At 40.2% G+C, this 18,952-nt stretch overlaps 1 protein-coding gene across 2 annotated transcripts; it reads left to right on the top strand.

Annotated features, from left to right (window-relative positions):
- Positions 1–7,208: 7,208 nt before the first annotated feature.
- vgll2a (vestigial-like family member 2a) lies at positions 7,209–17,141 on the top strand. Of its 2 annotated transcripts, none has more exons than XM_048597328.1 (4): positions 7,209–7,473; positions 8,159–8,447; positions 9,904–10,377; positions 16,179–17,141. In XM_048597328.1, the coding sequence occupies exons 1-4, from the start codon at positions 7,393–7,395 to the stop codon at positions 16,220–16,222; spliced, it is 888 nt and encodes a 295-aa protein (XP_048453285.1). In that variant the 5' UTR covers positions 7,209–7,392; the 3' UTR covers positions 16,223–17,141. The 2 variants fall into 2 exon arrangements, with proteins under 2 accessions (XP_048453285.1, XP_020388362.1); XM_020532773.2 differs by having other exon boundaries at positions 16,324–17,141.
- Positions 17,142–18,952: the final 1,811 nt, after the last annotated feature.

An 18,952-nucleotide genomic window follows, 5' to 3' on the forward strand; every position in this document is an offset into this window, starting at 1 on the left:
CTGAGTACGATCAGTCAGTGCACCCCTTCTCACCTAGAAACTTAACAATTTGTGGCATCTTATTTGGAACTGTAATGACTTGGAAAACACACCAGAGTCTGTCCACAATAGTCAGCTAAGCAGAATTTAGAAAGATGACCAAAAATTTGCTGAGAAAGGAGCATCATGAAGTAAAGTAGGAATAGAGAGCTGGAGACACTTACCAAAAACGTCTTGTGCTTAAGGCCAGAGCAGCTGAAAGCACAATCCCAATGATGAGGTGAAAGACACGGTGGATATCAGAGTTTAAGAAATGCAGAGTTCTCAGAGACTTGTTGGACTAGTAGAAGCTGGACAGAATTGGAAGTGTGAAGCCATGAAGGGATTTGACCGTGAGGGTAAGAATTATAAATTTGAGGTGTTGCTGGTCCAGGAGCCAATATACATTAATAAGCATGGGATGGTGAGAGAACAGGACTTGGTGCAACTTAGGACACAGCCAACAGTATTTATGAAAGAGCTAAAGTTTACAAGGAATCAAAGATAAGACAGTAGCCAGGAAAATTTTGGAATAGTCAAGCCTGGAACTAACAAAAGCGTGGATGAGGGAGTAGATAAGGGAGTGGATAAGCTGATAAAGGGATGTTACAGACCAATGTTACTGAACTAGTAGTCAGTTTTGTGATGGAGAGAAAATGGAAGCTGAGCCAAGGGTTTAAAAGGAAGCCAGAAATGCAGAACTTGAGAACAGTCTGTTTAAGCCTGGGACAGTGGCAGCTGTGGGATTAATAACTAGTGCATGATTGTGCGATAGATGCAAAAGATAGTCTTTCAGTCTTCTGATTGTTGAATTGGAGAAAATCTCAGCTTATGTAGTCAAGTAGACTGGCAGCACAGAGATGTGGACAGCTCATGAGCAATGGTAGAATGATAGAGCTGGATGTCAGCAACACATGTGTGCAATGTGATAACATATCTTCAGATGATATCACCTAAAAGCACATGTAGATGGGAAATAAAAGAGGCCTAACAAAATATCTATAAGGAAATCCTAATCATAGAATCCCTACAGTGTGGAAACAGGCCATTCAGACCAAGAAGTCTACACCAACTCTCCAAAGAACATCCCTCCCAGACTTTATCCCTGTAACCCTGCATTTCCCATGGCTAATCCACCTAACCTACATGTCCCTGATCACTATAGGCAATTTAGCATGGCTAATCTGCTTACTGCACAGCTTTGGACTGTAGGAGGAAACCAGAGCACCCAGCAGAAACAGGGGGAATGTGCCAACTTCACACAGACAGTCACACAAGGCTGGAATTGAACCCAGGTCCCTAGCACTGTGAGGTAGCAGTGCTAACCACTGAGCCATCGTGCCTAATTATTACTGAAGATTTAAGCATAGAACCAGACGATGATAAACTTACTCAACTGAACAATAGAAGAGAAGTATTGGAGAAACATAACATGGGGTGCACGTGGTGAAGGCCGGAGGTAGGTCTACGAGGTTCAGGAACAATAGGCCACCTTGTGATTTTCATTATCGCAACACAGAATCTTGAAATGGATTCATTAAACTAGGAGTTGCAGGAAAGATGTTCACAGATTTGTGAGAAGACACTTGATCAAAGACTTTGAAGAGGAAAGGGAAATTATAGAGGGCATAACAACAGATTACTTTTTTCAAACAAAACTAAATGCCTACCGTTTCATTAGAACAATTAAACTGTACACTTTATATTGAACCCAAGCGAGTTAGTGCAAAAAGTGCCACACAGCTTCAGTGTAATTGAAATGTAGTGGGAAACTATTTTTTGAATAGAGTTTAAAGCTGCCTGTAGTGTAGCTGTATTTTGATTTGACTTGATTTGATTTGATTTATTGTAGTCACATATACCTAAGTACAGTGAAAAGCTTAGTTTTGTTTTGCGAGCAGTACAGGCAGATCATAGCAAACAAGGACGTACAAATCATCAGATGCTTAGACAGAGCGAGGCAGACAAGGTCACAACTGCACAGCAGGTACGCAAAACAAAATCAACATTAGCAAAATCCACATTATTTGAAGTTAGACAGTCTATTCAGCAGTCTAATAATGGCAGGGAAGAAGGTGTTCTTGAACCTGTTGGTGTGAGTTCAAGTTTCTGTATCTTCTGCCTACAGAACAGGTGGAAGAGAGTATTACTGGGGTGGGAGGGGTCTTTGATGATTTTGGCAGCCTTTTGACAGAATGAGAAGTGTAAATGGAATCCATGGATAGGAGATAGCAAGGTGTTGAGCTGGATGAACACAGCAGGCCAAGCAGCATCAGAGGAGCAGAAAAGCTGACATTTCGGGCCTAGACCCTTCTTCAGAAACGCAAATCAGAAAATGATTTTCTGAAGAAGGGTCTAGGCCCGAAACATCAGCTTTCCTGCTTCTCTGATGCTGCTTGGCCTGCTGTGTTCATCCAGCTCTATGCCTTGTTATCTCAGATTCTCCAGCATCTGCAGTTCCTACTATCCATGGATAGGAGGTTGGCTTCCATGATGGCCTGGGCTGTGCACACAACCTTCGGTAGTTTCTTCCAATTCTAGGCAAAACAGTTGCCGTGCCAGGCCATTATTCACCCAGACAGTATGTTTTTTATGGTGCATCTGTAAAAGTTGTTGAGAGTCCTTGTGGACATGCTGAATTTCCTAAGCCACCTGAGGAAGAAGAGACGTTGTTGCGCTTTTTTGACCATTGCATCTACGTGAGAAATCCAGGAGAGATAGTCAGTTATTGTCACTCTTAGGAAGTTGATGTTCTCAACCCTCTCCACCTCAGCTCCATTGATGTAGATGGGGGCGTGTTCTCCTCTTTTCTTTCTGAAGTCAACGTTCAGTTCTTCTCTTTTGCCGACATTGAGAGAGAGATTGTTATCATTGCACCACAGCGCCAAGCACTCTATCTCCTGCCTGTGTTCTGATGCGTCATTGTTTGACAGCCGTCCTACCACGGTGGTGTCATCAGCAAACTTGTAGATGGCGTTCTTTTGGAATTTGGCTACACAGTTGTGGGTATACAGGCAGTACAGTAGAGGGCTGAGAACGCATCCTGGGGGGTCTCACGTGTTGAGGGTTATCGTGGAGGAATGCTGTTGTCTATCTTGACTGATTGTGGTCTGCGGGTCAGGAAGCTGAGGATCCAGTTGCAGAGGGTGGAGCCAAGATCTCGACCATGGAGTTTTGAAATTAGTCTGGAGGAGATTGTGGTGTTGAAGGCGAGGCTGTAGTCAATGAGTAGGAGTCTGACGTCGGTGATCTTGTTATCCAAATGTTCCAGGGATGAGTGTAGGGCTAGGGAAATGGCATCCACTGTGAACCTATTTTGTCAATGGTATTTTATTCCAAGCAAGATATTGGAAGCTCTCAAGCGGACCACCTCAAGCTTTTTGATGAATTGTAACTATATTCTAATGTTAATAAAAAATGTTAACATTAAATTGAATTTGCATTCAGCTGCTGGCATATGAGTGGAAAAGAGTTGGCTTGCTCACAGTGCAACTTAAAACTATGCCCAACTCAAATTGACACCTACAATATAACCATTCTCAGAGACACAGAACAGTCAGCAGTTTGCTCCATTAAATTGTTCCTCCTCTTTTCACTGAATGTGGGAAAAGTTGTTACTTTAGATTCAATGATGACTTTCAGAAAGGAAATAAATGTTTAATTGTTAAGGAATATGAAGCTAATCTTGGGAGAAATGGAAGGAAGTGGAACTGATTGAACAGGTTTTTCTGTAAGTCTCCACAACTGTGAAAATCAGCTCAGCGTCACCTGTTTTTTTTTCGTTTAACAGTCTGAATGTGCAGTTTTGACTTCAAAACAGTACCTGTAGCTTGGACGCACAATTTTGGTGCTTACATGCTGTTTTGCTGAAGGAGTTAATACAATGCTGACAATGTCCGCTGAAGGTTTTTAGAGTGGGCAGAGTGTGACGTCACTCAGAACGTAATGCTGATTTGATGCCAATGGTACAATTTTAGGATCCAACATTCCTGCTGACGCCTTTATTTAATCCCTCACAGCTGGATACTCTTTAGTAGCAGGAAGGACCTCCTCCACAATGCCTATTTAAAGGGATCATCAACCACTTCAGACATTTTCTGATCAACTTGTTCAGAGATGTTATTACAGACCTCTGGAGCAGATGGGACCTGAACCTGAGCCTCCTAGTTCACTGGTGGGTACACTAGCACTATGCCACAAGAGCCACTAAATCATCAATCGCTTTACAAGTTTGTTGCTGATTGATGTTTACTGGTTGTTACTGCAATTTGAGAAATGGTTAGTGAATTCTCTATTTCATTCAGATTTCTGGAAGGCTACATGGATGGTCTGGCTTGAGCAGAAGGACTTTCTCCGGATTTGAGCAATTTTCACAAATCACTAGCTCACAAACTTAGATGTAATAATTTCCCACCTTTTTTTGTACTAAAGCATGGCAGGAAGAGTAGACACAGGCAACATAGAACAGGATAAACTTTTAGAAGAGGGAGGACGAAAATGGAGAGAAATGCCCTGAACAGGAGGCCATATCTGACCAAAGAGTTCCAAATGAAATTTGCTACCTGAATTTCAATGAGGAAGTGCATAAGATACCTCCACTTCAGAAAGGAGATCCTGGTTGAAATCTGCTAAACCACAACTACTGCCTCTGTTCAAGGTGAGGACAATAGTTCCAATGCCTTGAAAATGACCATGGCTTTTTTTTTATTATTCATTAATGGGATGAGGGTGTCGCTGGCTTAGCAGCATTTATTGCCATTCCAAATTGCTCCGAGGGCAGTTCAGAGTCAACCACATTGCTGTGGGTCTGGAGTCACATGTAGGCCAGACCAGGTAAGGATGGCAGTTTCTTTCCCTAAAGGACATTAGGCTGGGAGTTTTAATGTGCCAGGTTCCTTCAAGAACGGACTGCGAGTTTGGATAAGGGGGCATTTTCAGTATGGTAACTTGTAACTAGTGGAATGAAAGTTATTTACAATACACATTAATGACTTGATGAGGAAAGTGAATGTACTATAGCCAAGTTTGCAGATGGTATAAAAATAGATGGGAAGCTAAGTGTTGAGGATGACACAAAAGTCTGTGGAAGGAAATAAATATATTAAGCAAGTGGCAAATAATTTGGTTGATGGAATACAATGTTGGCAAATGGGAAGTTGTGCACTTTGGTAAGAATAGAGAAACTGAGTATTATTTAAACAGGGAATGACAACAATAAACAAGAGAACAGAAGAATTTGGGAGTCCTCATCTGTGAATCACAATAAACTAGCACCAAGTTCAGCACATAATAGGGAAGGCAAATGGAATGTTGACCTTTATTTCAAAGGGAGTGGAGTATAAAATTAGGGAGATTTTGCTGAAACTGTACAAGATACTTATCAAACCACAGCTGGAATACTGTGAGTAGTTCCCTGGCATTTACTGAAGGAAAAATACACTGCTATTGCAGGCAGTCCAGAGAAGGTTAACTGGGCTGGTGTGAAGGAATGAGGAACTGTCTAATGAGGTGAAGTTGTATAGATTGTGCCTGTACTTATTGGAGTTTAGAAGAATGAGAGGAGATCTTATTAACCATACAGGGTTCTTAGGGGACTTAACATGGTCCATGTGGAAAGATTGCTTCCTCTTGTGGGAGAGTCTCTGGCCAGAGGACATCATCTCAGAATAAGGGGTCACATATTTAAGACCCAGATGAGGAGGAATTTCTTCTTAAAAGAGCTTGTGAATTGATGGAATTCTTTACCACTGAGGGCTGTCAAGGCAGGGATATGGGATATCTTAAAGACCGAGATAGATTTTTTTTAAATCGGTAACTAAATTAAGGGTTACAGAGAAAAGGCAAAAAAGTAGAGTTGAGGGTTATCTGATCAACAATGACCTCTTTAAATGGCCGGGAAGAATTGATGGGCTGAATGGCTTGCTTCTGCTCTTACGGAACAGGTGCTGTTTCCAATGTCGTTCAGCCTGCTTACATTCGCGCAGTCACTGAGACACCTCTTCAAAGAAGACTGAAAACATTTCATTCTATCTTGCCAAAATGAAACAAGCAGAGTGAGCGAAGGGTTTGATCAGGATTGCAAGTTTTCCATTGATGCAGAGTATCACTGAATGCTTACACATTGTTTTTTTTAGGCAACTCGAGCCAATTCTGTGATGTATTGCAACGAGAAGAGATTCCAGTCTCACAATGTCCGTTTCGGGGCTGACCATACTCACCATAACACACGCGTCAATACCCAGAAATGCGTCAAACTAGAGAGTGGTTACTTGGCCGGAAGATCTATCCACTGGCCCTATGGCTGATAACTGTGCTGTGCTGAACATACCTAGGCAGATGTGAAAGCAAAGGGGGCTGTCAAGGCTGGAGCATTAAATATATTCAAGGCTGAGAGAGATTTTTTAAATCAGAATGTAAATTAAGCATTATAGAGATTAGGCAGGAAAGTGGAGTTGAGGATTATCAGATCAACCATGATGTTATTGAATGGCAGAACAGATTTGCTGGGCTGAATAGCCTATATAATAGTGCGCTTAATTGTACTGGCACCGACGAGACCAATAGGGAAGGGGTTCTGCTGTATTCTAGGGAGGACATGTGAAGACTCACGGTATTCTGCTCACAGCCTCACTGTCCTGAGGGCACAGACTTTGCTTTGAGAACTCCGGCACATTATGACCTCTCTGCGCACGCACATACAAACATATATTTGCTCATTCTTTCTGTATTCGCTTGTATGTATTAGCTTTTGGGCAAAAAGTCACGGGCAACAGAATGGAATACTACAGTAAATGGCTCGACTCAATATTAACCATAGGATACAATAAGACAGCTGATTGTCAATAAAATATTACATGGAGTAATTTCAATCTAACGATATGCTTTCATTTAACCAGGAAAATATATTTCATTAGAATTTTACAAGAATATAATTTGAAGAAAAATATTGACATTAAGAAACCAAACGGAAATACATTTTTTGTTGCTTTTCCCGGTTGTTTCTAAAGACTAGTTAATGCGAACAAAATAATGAGTTGGGTCGAGGTGTGAAGGGGGACACGATGCTCCTTGCTAGCTTGTTCCTGTTTGCTATGCACCCTCTCTGCTGTCTGCTGCTTTAGTCACTGCCTTGCACAGACGTGCGGTGACGTCGCGCCTCTGCCCGTCTGCTTTAAATGTTTGGTGTTGCTTTTTGCAGAGTCGGACCGGAGAGAGTGAGTGAGACAGACAGCAGGACAAGACGGGACAGCACGCCGGAACCTCGCTTTTGACGGCAGGCAGCGATGTTCGCGAACGTGGGACACGATCGTCCGTGAAGCTTCATCGCGTGTGTTCTATCTCGCCTGAACCCCGTTGGTAAATCCAGCCTTCGCCATGAGCTGTCTGGATGTTATGTACCAAGTGTATGGTCCCCAGCCTTATTTTACAGCAGCTTACAGTCCTTACCACCATCAGGTACGTGGAAGAAGTTGGCAGCGCAGTAACCAGTCATTTGATACAGATACAGATAATGTTATTCCAGTTATTTTTCCCCATTTAATTCAAATTAGCAGTTGATTTATGCAAAGCGCTAACATGCATTCCTTAAATTGCTCCGTGCGTTAATTAACGTTTGCTAGAAAGCTGTGATTGAGGTCGAACTGCTGCGCTGATAAACGACCCGTTCACTCGGATCCCAGTAAAGTTGCGCCAACATACGCAACAAACTTTTACTTCGAGTTTCCTCGCCAGGCAGGCAGACATTCACCCATTCTTTCTTCTGACAGTAAATATCCAACTCTGTAGTCACTGCTCTATTCCAAATAGCGATGAAATCTCGTGGCTCTTATTTTAACAGGTTGCCAACTCTCCGGGGAATTTGGTGGCCCTGTATGCATTGGAAGGGGTGGGGATTGGGGGTTACTCATTAAAAATTGAGCCGTCAAGAATCACTGCGACTTAACCAGTTCTTTCTCGGCGTTTGAGCTTGCAATATAGCTATTTTGTGTGTATAGAATTGAATAGATTGTCAGGACTATCACAATTCATTGAGAAGAAGTTATTACTTACTAACTTTAGAATCAAACCTTAGATTCAGTCGTTGCTGATTCACTTGTTCCATGGCAGTGCTGTGAATGCGGATCCCCCTCTTCTTTCGCAGAAACTAGCGTTTTACTCGAAAATGCAAGAAGCGGCGGACAGTACGAACATCAGTGGGTCATTTTCTGTGCACGGTTCTGCAATCAAAGAGGAGGAATTGCGCAGCGAGAAAGAGCGTCCACCTGAAGCGGAATATCTTAGCTCCCGATGCGTGCTCTTCACTTACTTCCAGGGTGACATTAGCAGTGTTGTTGATGAACATTTTACAAGGGCACTGAGTCAGCCCAGCAGTTACACTCCTGTCAGCAGCGACTCTAAAGCTTCAAGAGGCAGCACGAGTTCTTGGCGAGGTGGGTTCAGTGAAAGCCAGCAATTCACTTCTGATAACAAATTGTTAAACATCCTGCCAACCAGATAGGCAGAAAAAAAAAATTCTTCGAAAGCATAAGTTTCATTCGCTATGTTAATAATCCTGCGGCGTTCTGTAAAATGAAACCCCGATTAAATTGAAGAACTCGTGCAGGAGAGTTGTAAATAATGCCCTGTTGGAAATTCTATTACATTTTGATTTTCACGCCAGTAAACACTGTGCGCAAAAAATTAGATATTGGAGTGATGGTATAAATTAACAGCGCAACCTAACCGTATCAAGATCTATTCACTAATGGTACGCTGGACCCGATGTCTGCAAATAACATATTGGATAATCGCGAGTGTGCTCTTTGCAATTTTATCGTGCACTTGTAGCAAGGATTAGACTGGTATGGCCTATCCAAGCCACTTTATCTTCGGTTTCAATTACACACAGCGTCTCTTGGACTTTCTTCCATCTGGGTTGTTAATCTTAAAAGTTCACTATATCACCCACCCCGTGCTATATTATCATTCAACTTTTCGTTTCATTCGTTTCAGTCATGTACCTGGTGTGAATGTTGCAAGTAACAATCGCCTTACTTTCGACAGCTCTTACAGTTTCACTAAATTGTTTGTAAATTCAGAAACTGTACAGTTTGCAACACAGCCTCCCTAGCACCGAGGGGCCACTTCATTTATTGCGAACGGATGTTTTATACAAATTGACACGCATATTGTTGAACTTCTGAGTTTTGAGCTATCATTTGTTCATGTTCCTCTTTGTTGATATTGCTGTTGGCAACCGAAAGTGAGTTTTAAACGACAGTGGCCAGCGATTATTCTCTACTTGACTTTTCAGATGCCCATAAAGAATGACCTCATCTAAATTTTGAATGCAATAAGAATGTAACAACGCGTTTTTTTTTTCAAAATAAACCTGTTAATTCTCACGTGTTCCACTTTCAAGTAGCTCTTCAGAACACGGTATTCCTAAATTGAATTTGATCTCATTCCTTGAAAGTAATGCCTGTTTCAACGGAACCCGTTATTGTATCGAGGTTTGATACAATGTCAAATGTTTGATACACTCCATGTCAAACAACATAGAACAGGGAGAAGACTTTTCGTAAAATATTTCGAAAGGTATTTTGCAAAGTGAAAATGTGCGATTCTTTAACATAATGTTGCCTAAATTGTTTGTACCTATATTTAAACCGTGCTATCGATGAGGCATTTAAACCACGTTTCATGAGGAAAATTATTTTCATTAAATAACTTTCACCAAGTAACATGGAATATCGTATTCTAATTGATTTGTTAAGAATTGTGTTAATTTAGGATTATTTATTAATTCCACAGTAACTGGCTTCAATTGAAGTTTTTATGCTAGTTGATTGTATTTACTGTTGTTAATAATTATTGATAATTCCATTGCCTCTTCCCTCTTTCCAGATGGCGCCTTCCCAATGAACCAGCGGAGTTTCCCTCCATCTTTCTGGAACAGTGCTTATCAACCCTCCATGTCAGCAAGCCTAAGTAGCAGTTTAGGCAGTGCATTAGCTGGAGCTCCCACTGAGCTGCCTTTTGGAGCTGACCCATATTCAAGTGCCTCTTTGCACACTCACCTGCACCAAGGAGCTCCTGAGCCCTGGCACCACCATCATTATTCATTGGGCAGTGCCATGAACACGCAGAGCTCTGTCTACACACGGCCTAGTATGCATGATGTATATGGGATGGGTGCACCTTTTGACCCACGCTACAGTTCACTGTTAGTGCCTTCAGTGAGGCCACATCGGTTTCCTGCTGTCCCTACACCCCAGTGTGATCTGGTCAAGAGTGACACTGCCTCCGCATGGACCACAGGGGCCTTCACAGGGCCAACCAGTGACATGAGCCAAACCCTCAACCTCAATGTGGATGCAGGTAAATACTTCCAAAGAAAGTGCATGCAGCTGAGAATGTTTGTGCTCTGTTGATGTAAAAGCAACTTGTATCATCAGGTGAAAAGAATACGTAAGTGTATTCTGTTACAGAGAGAATAAAATGAGCACGACATAATCATTTCAATAAATATTAGGCAATTCTGCAATGGTCTATATGTAGTTGCACTACCTACTGCATAGCTAAATCGTGCAGACAGAAAACTCTCAGATTTGATGCCTGGTTTAATAATTTCTTTATTCTTTCATAGCATGTGGGCATTATTAGCAAGAGTAAAATTTGTTGCCCTTTCTTAATTATCCTTGAAAAGCTGGTGGTGAGCCAACTTTAACTGTTGCAGTCCATGTGATGTGCGTACTTCCGCAGTGCTGTCAGGAAGGGTGTTGGAGGATTTTGATCCACAACAGTGAAGGAACAGTAATATAATTCTAAGCCAGGATGATGCACTTATAAGAGAGCTTTCAGTTGTTCGAGATTCCATGCATCTGCTGCCCTTGTCCTTCAAGGTAGTTGATGTCAATTGTTTAGAAGGTGCTTCAAAGGAGCAGCAGTGAGTTGCTGCACTGCATTTTTTGGATTGTGTGCACTGCTATTTGTGGTGAAGAGATTGAACATCTAATGTGGTGAATTCAGTGCCAATCAACCGGGCTGCTTTGTCCTGGAATGTGTTCAGCTTCTTCAGTGTTGTAGGAATGAACTATTCACACAGGAGGAAAGTATTCAATCAGACTCCTGACTTACATTTGGTAAACGATGGACAGGCTTTGGGGAGTCAGGGGATGAGTTATGATCATCATATTTCATTGTCAATATCTATGGAGGTGCCAGGACTAGCATCAAAGCCCTGGTATGAATCAAAATCAATACTTGCTGAAAAACACAGAACTCTGTGAGATTAAGCTAGGATCAGACTCAAATGTGATATGTTTCACAGTGAAACTATTGTTCTCCATATTCACTCCTGGCAGATGTTTGGTAAAGAGTTGGCACCCATGAAACTATATTATATGAGTGAGCACCTTTAAAAAGAAGAGGACAAACTCTAAATTAAATAATTGCCAGAGATGTAATATAAGTTTTGTATCTCTTCTATGATAGCAGTGTCCTCTTATAGGCAACAAGTGCTACGGACCAACCCTTTAGCCCAGGCTATCAAATATGGTGCTTGTATTATAATTTATTTTGGAAATATTATTCAACCACAGTGCCCATAATGGTGAAAATTTAAAGAGGTTTACATTGCTGTGAATTTAGATATCCCTCTACAATCTAGAGGAAACCATGTAACATTGAACAGTTGTTCAGTTCTATTGAAAAACAGTAGCAACTAAAATACTGTTTTAGTTTTACCGAGAAATTAAGGAAATGAATAAAAAAAACAGCAATTTAATTGCATTAAAATTGTGTTTTAAATGCCTGAAACTTACAAGGGACAAAATTGCAAAAAGTAACATTTAGAAATTTTGAGGTCCAGGACCTGTGAAAAATAAATGAATTTGACATCTACTGAGAAAGAAGATCATGCAGGTCAGTTAATTCTCAGTTTGGAGGAACAAGAACATTGATATCCTAGTGAATCAATTAATTTTCTAATCTTCCTTCTGCAGATTGCTTGTCAGAGCTTTTATTAGTGTGATCAACAATTTCCTTGGAGCTCTGTGAAATGTACAGAGTAATCCATAACACTAGACTGAGCATTGCAGGATCAGTTGACAGTAATATAGATTTGAATGACAAATAATGGAATGTTTTACAGTAGTATTTTTTTTTACATTGTAGTAGTAATCTGATCGAAGTATTTAGATGATTAAATGGTTTGATTTCAAATCTTATTCACTATTTGAATGCCAAGATAAAACTATTATTTCATGTTTGCGTACCGGACATACATTATCATTTCGTACATACATTTTGGTGTTTTCTAATTATTCTGTTTTCATTGATTATCTCCTTGATATGGATGTCAGTTAAGGGTAAAGATAATGCTATGTGATATTGCATGCATATTAAATCCTGAACTCCAGTATGTGAACTCCAGTATCAGAAATTTATGAAATAACAAATTTGTTGAAACAGTCATAGTCTGTATGTAAATTTAGTAATGTGTATGGAGAAATAATTAAACTTTGTTGTTTAGCACTCATGGTTAATCTTCCTGTCAGGGTTTAATCTCAGTTTGAAGTTATTCTGTGCTGACTGGCATAAAGATTACTCTCTAACTAGGGAATATTTCAGTAATGTTATAAAGAGGTAAATAAACGTGACGATTAAAAATCTGAAATTAAAATCAAATATAATAGAAACATAGAGTGGATCTATCAATAACTACAAGAAATTACAAATGGAAATCTTGCTATAGTAATAGAGCTCTTGAAACAAAACTGGCTTAATACATTTAGTTTGAGTTTTGTCAAGATTTTGGAAATAATTAAACACTAGTGAGTATACTATTTCAAACAATGAATAAATAAGATACAGCTTAAAAACAATACTTCAGAAAAGTATTCCAAATATGTTGGTACTAAAATGTACTTCTTTAGGAGGAAAAAGAATGTAGGACTGGAAAAATGACTAACACAACTATATTCAAGTGGTACTGGTTGGTATGGATTGAGCACACCTAAAAGAAAAATCATGATCATTAAAATATCCTTTTATAGACAAATCTGATGTAATCTGAATAGAAACTTTAGCCTTTATTAAAATAAAGTGAGCAAAGAAATGAAAGCTTTTATTTTAGTGGAGACACAAGCAGCAAATGTTAATGAAAATCTGGGGATTCTTTACTTTTTCTGTTAGATTTCCAAATGAAAATCAGCCTGATGGTGTCAGGAACAATAGTGCTCAATAGTCAGTCAGGCTGTATGATTACTCATTGCAAATAATAATAGTACATGTTACAATGAAAATGAATATTATCTTTGGCAGTACTAACTGTTAAAAAGTGTAATTGAAAACCTTTGGATTCAAGAGTTGACTTATAGAAGAATGCTACTTAGGAAGGAAAATGTGATGAAACCTTGCGAACTGAATTGCCTACCTTTCAAAATTCTGCTGATCAATATCATATGATTTAGTCTGAAAAGTATCAATACACTGTGCAATGAATAAATTCTTATGTTCTTAAAAGATAGATTATGTGTAGGATTTTATCGAATTAAATTGTTCGAAGAAAAAATTGATCTTGTACAATGGACCATCATTGACACCTTGAGGTAAATATTTTGCACTGCTAACAGATATTTACAATAATTGAGTGTTTATAGTTTTATCACTAAGACTGCCTCTACACTTTGTACCAATATAGATATAATGTAAAACCAGCTTTAGCTTTCTGTGTCAAAAGTATACTTCAGAAATTTGGGTTCATGGTTAGGAACATGCTTGCAACATTTTCATGAACAGTTGTGTTATCCAGAACTCCATGCTGTATAAAGTAAAGATGTAAATGCACCCTATAGTTTGATGTTATACTTCCAGCAACACATCACATTAAAGTTAAGAGGAAATTGTGCATGTGTTTGGAAGTATACAAGGAGGGTGGCTCAACATACACCTACATTTTTATTTTTATGGCATAGGAATTCAAGTATGATCAGGAATATTCACGTTTCACATATTAAAAATATTACAATAGAGTTTATAAAGGCCCCAGAAAAGCAAAGGGCTAAGATAGGGCCAGATCATTATTCAATCAAGCAGTTACTAAAGGTAGTCTCATACCTTAGGTTTTAATGTGTCATAGATTAAAGCTAAATCCTAACAAATCATCTTACTTTCAGAATGGTACATGCACAAAAGCACTTCACATCTCAGTGATTTGGTCAATAACAGCAAAGTTATTTCCGATGTTTCATATCATGTCTTATTTCACTTGATTAAATTTAAGTTGAGAATTGCTTATGTATTTAAATTGAATTATTTTCAAAACTAACACTTAAATGTTATTAATGCTCTTGCTGCATGCAAGTGGTGTTACTGCCATCTGCCAGTGTCAGACTTGTGTAGTCCAGAATCAATTGAACCCTGGTTAGATACCTCTGTTTCTCTGGCACAATAGTGCCCCTTAATCCCAATTTTACAAGAATGCCTCCTGCTGCACATAGTCATTCTAAGGCCTCTGCGTGAAATACACCAAAAGATGAACATCATGTGCCTCTGAGATATTTGGGGATTGTCTTGTGGCGATTTATTAAAGTTATTTTTTGTAGTTGGCATAGAGAGGATCTATTAGTTTAGATTGGATTGAAACACAGGCTTTAAATATGAAGAGGTAATATGTTAACAGACAGCACTATTCCTTTCCTAACCTTACCTGTATCTCATTCTATTGCACATTTCCCAGTAGTTGTAACTTGATCCCTATGTTGCTTCTTATCAACAGTCAATGAAATAGCTCTGTCACAAGTATCCAACATGATTCTACCCTATAAAATTAAACCATGGCCGCAGGAATACAACTACAAATGTAGACATTGCACAAAAAAATGCGTGTCTACATAACACAATTCGATAAATGTACACGAAAGACGCAGAGATATGTCCAATTATGTATGTTATTAACAGTTCTGTTGTGACTGACAGACAAGTAGTCAGGTATAAATTATCGAGGGCAAATGTTTTGTTAAACATTGAAAATAGATGCCGCCGAAATGATGTTACCCTTTTCTGAAAGTCGACACATTTAGGAGCGGCTTGTTCATAAAATACCGAAGTATTCAAAGAAAGGAACTATAAACCGAGGCAAATGGAGACCATCCGGCGACTGTTTCAATCAGCGTTTGCCACATATCCTCATCACGTTGCTTCAGTTGCAGAAACGTTTGTTAAAGCCGCACGCAGCATTCTAAATTTGCAATCAGAATTATTTAATAACCCAAATTGCGAGACTTTACGTCCCGACTGCAAATAATTCTCTCTTTTAAGCAGAGAAGTGCCGTTGACTGAATGTTACGTTAGCCAAAAGTAGCAAGTTATTTGCATATTCAGAATTGTTTTCACAGTTCGATATTGTTTATCCTCGTTCTATCTCTTCAGGCGATCTGAGGAATACTGAGGGTGTGTGGACAGCATATTGATCTTTATCAGATCGATTAAATCAGCAAAACTTTACAAGCGCTAATTGCAACGTACAGAGGGCAAGCCAATTGTGATCCCTATTCGTCTTCCCTGAGAAAGAGATATACGAAATGTTTAGACATGTCTATATTTTCAGCGCAGCTTGATTTCTAAACTATCTTAATATCTGTGGACATTACAGCAGGGGTCTACCTTGAAAACATTGGAATTTATGTCTGTTGTTTTCAGCGAAGCTTTTTTAACTTGTATGTTTTATGGCAGCGAAAGGAAATTCGAAATAAGTTAAAACAAATTTAACTATGTGAAAAGTTTAAATGACAATAGGTGGGATCTAAAAGGCCGTATCAGCTACCCGCCCTGGGATATTTCATCATGTTAAGGACGCTAAATGAAGGTGTTATTGTTGTTGTATATTTCTCCTACTATTGAAACATAACAGATTTATAACATATTCCTGTAGCAGTTAAATGAGAAATGAATTTTTTCCATGCTCTGTACTCAGGCGCGGTATTCCTCTCGGCTTTTGGTGTACCCTGTTCAATTATCACTATCTCCGCGTGTTGCGGTGTGAGCTCACTCTCTCTATCTCACTGTTTCAATGCTTATTTATTCCAACTTTCAGAGCGTAACTCTAACTCTGTAACTCTGTCCCTGTTCTGCTCATATATCCTTTCCACTTTTTTTTGTTTTTTTTACATTCTCAGGTCTGGCGCACCAGGAAAAAAACAAGGATCTTTACTGGTTTTAGAGCACTCACCATCTACCTCGTTCGGCTTCCCTGTATTTTCTACCTGAAACATTTCTCTTCCTCTGTGTACAGTGTGTAACAGATTTTGATCTCGGTTTCAGCTCGCCGTTACTCCCTTTGTGGTGGACCTCTGTTAAGCTGAGTGTTATACACAGCAAAACGCTTCAATCAAAAAAAAACAATTACTTTTAAAACTGCAAACTTCTCACACGGTTGACAAACTGTGGAAGCTGACTGTTACTGTCTACGTTGAAAAGGACAAGACCCCCAACATCTGAGGGACACTACAAGAAGGAGCGGTTTTGAAGTGGTTGAGCATTTTCAGAAAAGTAATCATTCTTTTTTTATCAACGAAAAACCCAAGCGGCTGAACCAAATTCTGTTTGATCGATACCTTGAATGTGCGTACCGGGCTTTCAAAACTGGACTATAACTGCACTGGGACCTTCCGATAGACTCCATAATGCTCGTCGTGATTAAAATGCAAGCAGTTTTGTTTTGTTCCAGTGTTGATTGTGACAGGACTACTAAAGGGAAGTAGTGACAAATGTTCGATGTTAAAAATGGGCAGTTAAACTGGGATAAGCTGCCACACTCTCTGCAAAGCCCAAGCCTTAGTCCCGGAGCCACATGTATTTCAGTAATGGCTAGAGCTCCAGCAGCTCTCTGTGCGGGACTGCCGCACTCCCAGTCAGGACAACTCAAGATCTCTGAAAGTGGCGGAAACAAACTGTTTTGGGGGAGGTGGGTGGGAAGTGGGGACGTTATGAATGCCAATTTCAAGTTCCATCAAGATATTTTTTCTCTCTCTCTGACAGATGAACTCCAGTTAATAAATTCTGTGTGGCCTCCTTTTCTGTTGTTGTTGCCTCTCGTGTTCTGAAGGTGTTCTGGAGAATTGTTTTGTAACTGGCAAACACGCTGAGTCTGGTCATTGGCGGAATAAAAGTAGTTCATTTACCTCTGTAAAAAAGAGACTGTATAAAATTGTACTGTTTCGACACGGTTCGTTCTCAAGTGTGAATATGCGTTAACTTTATTTCCATGTGTCGTTTGAGTAAGTGAATTGAAGCCGGGAGCTGGACTGTGGACATTTATTGCCATTTTGGGTTGAGCAAATTGGTAGAATTTACAAGCAAATATTGTACATTACAGAATAGCTACGCGGAGACGTTCATTAATTATGAATGTCTTGTTTCAACAATAACAAAAGTAATTTATTTAAGAGACAATCGGGAATGAGAAGAAAACGTTAGATAGGGCCTAGACAGCAGTGAGGGGAGGAAAAGCTGCCGGGAAACCAGCAGCTCAGTGGCGTCCCTTCCAAGAAGCAAGGCCCTGCCCTGTATCTAGAGTTCGAGCCTTTCATTGTGGTGAAAATAAATATTTCTTACTTCCCCCTCCCACGGGTGCTTTCTCTCTGGCTGTTACACTGACTAGATCTTTTGAGTGTTTCTGCTGGGCCTAAGCTGACGTGTACAAATTATTGAGTATTGACTCGGCTCTTTAGCGTTGGAACCTCATCGATATTAACCACACCGTCCCCTTCAAAGCTACATAGCTCCTCCGCCACCCCCTTAGCCCCTGTCCTTACAACTGATTTTTAAAAAGAACCGTTTGTATAGATTTACATCTGAACGAAGCTTCCTTCGCAGCCTGACACTGTTTATTTGGCATTAAGAACAAGTTGGGGAGTTGAGAGGCATTTCTTTTAAATGTGAGGTCCATGTGAGTGAGATTCAGTATCTTCTCATCTGGGGACGAGGCCAATGACAACAGGGACTGAGCGGTGGTTGCAGAGAAAGCGTCTGTTGTCCGCGGTGTTTCTAAGCCCTGCCGATCTCACTTGTGGGATGTGTGCATGGTGTTATCGGCTCGGCGGTGCCGATCAGACCGTTCCCCGCCCACTCACTTTCCCATTCACAAAATCGCGGGTTGACGAGCCAAGGTCAGAATTTTCCCCTCAATGTTTCTGTCGTTATTTCCTTAAAGACACCCATTCCGTCTAATCCATTCATTTTATCCCAAGTAGATTCGATGCGGTTTGCCTCTCTGAGAACGGTCTGGAACAAGTGGCACCAGAGCAGAATAAGGTTTGATGTGAAATTGCCCAACAGTGAATTTCCGCCCGTCAAATGTCAATATCAGGCCGTGTAGACCCAACCAGGTCGGAACATAAAGTCGGCATGAACATGGCGACGTTGGAGACATAAATCTGGGCAGGTTTGTGTTGAATGCAAATGTGCTGAAGGAATTGTGAAAAAAGAAGATGGGATGGGAATTTGTTTTGTAATAGTTCACTTGGCAAGATTACACGAGCCGCTGTGATTTTAGGAATGATGCGTCTTTGCACATCACAATTCTGTGTCTGGTGCAAAAAGCGTGGTGACAAATCGCTGAAAGTGCGGCATTTTTGAATTTACCCGGATATGATACTGAGAAGACATAGCTGTCTTTTCTCAGGCGCGGTTGCAATGGCCTGTGAAATGAATCGGTTCCAAGGTGCCTGATATCTGAGAGGCAGCACTCGCTGGCTAATGTTTCCACGGCTGGGATATTTGCAAAGTTAGCGCATAATCTGAAAGTAGAAACTAATAAATTATTGGGTGCTAATTGGGGCTAGAATACGGCCGTCAGTCAGAGCCAGCTCCGCTACCCAGTCCTCATACCCTAAAAAGGAAAGGGAACTCGACCGAAACAGCACCGTTGCCTGCAAGAAATGACCTCTTG

Source organism: Rhincodon typus, chromosome 5 (genome assembly GCF_021869965.1).
Source record: "Rhincodon typus isolate 14 chromosome 5, sRhiTyp1.1, whole genome shotgun sequence".
In the NCBI taxonomy this organism is placed as follows: Eukaryota; Metazoa; Chordata; class Chondrichthyes; order Orectolobiformes; family Rhincodontidae; genus Rhincodon; species Rhincodon typus.

Coding starts and splice junctions, on each gene's coding strand:
- vgll2a (XM_048597328.1), top strand. CDS start 7,393: ATGAGCTGTCTGGATGTTATGTACCAAGTGTATGGTCCCCAGCCTTAT. Junction 7,474..8,158: donor ACAGTCCTTACCACCATCAG/GTACGTGGAAGA, acceptor CTTCTTTCGCAG/AAACTAGCGTTTTACTCGAA. Junction 8,448..9,903: donor CAGCACGAGTTCTTGGCGAG/GTGGGTTCAGTG, acceptor CCCTCTTTCCAG/ATGGCGCCTTCCCAATGAAC.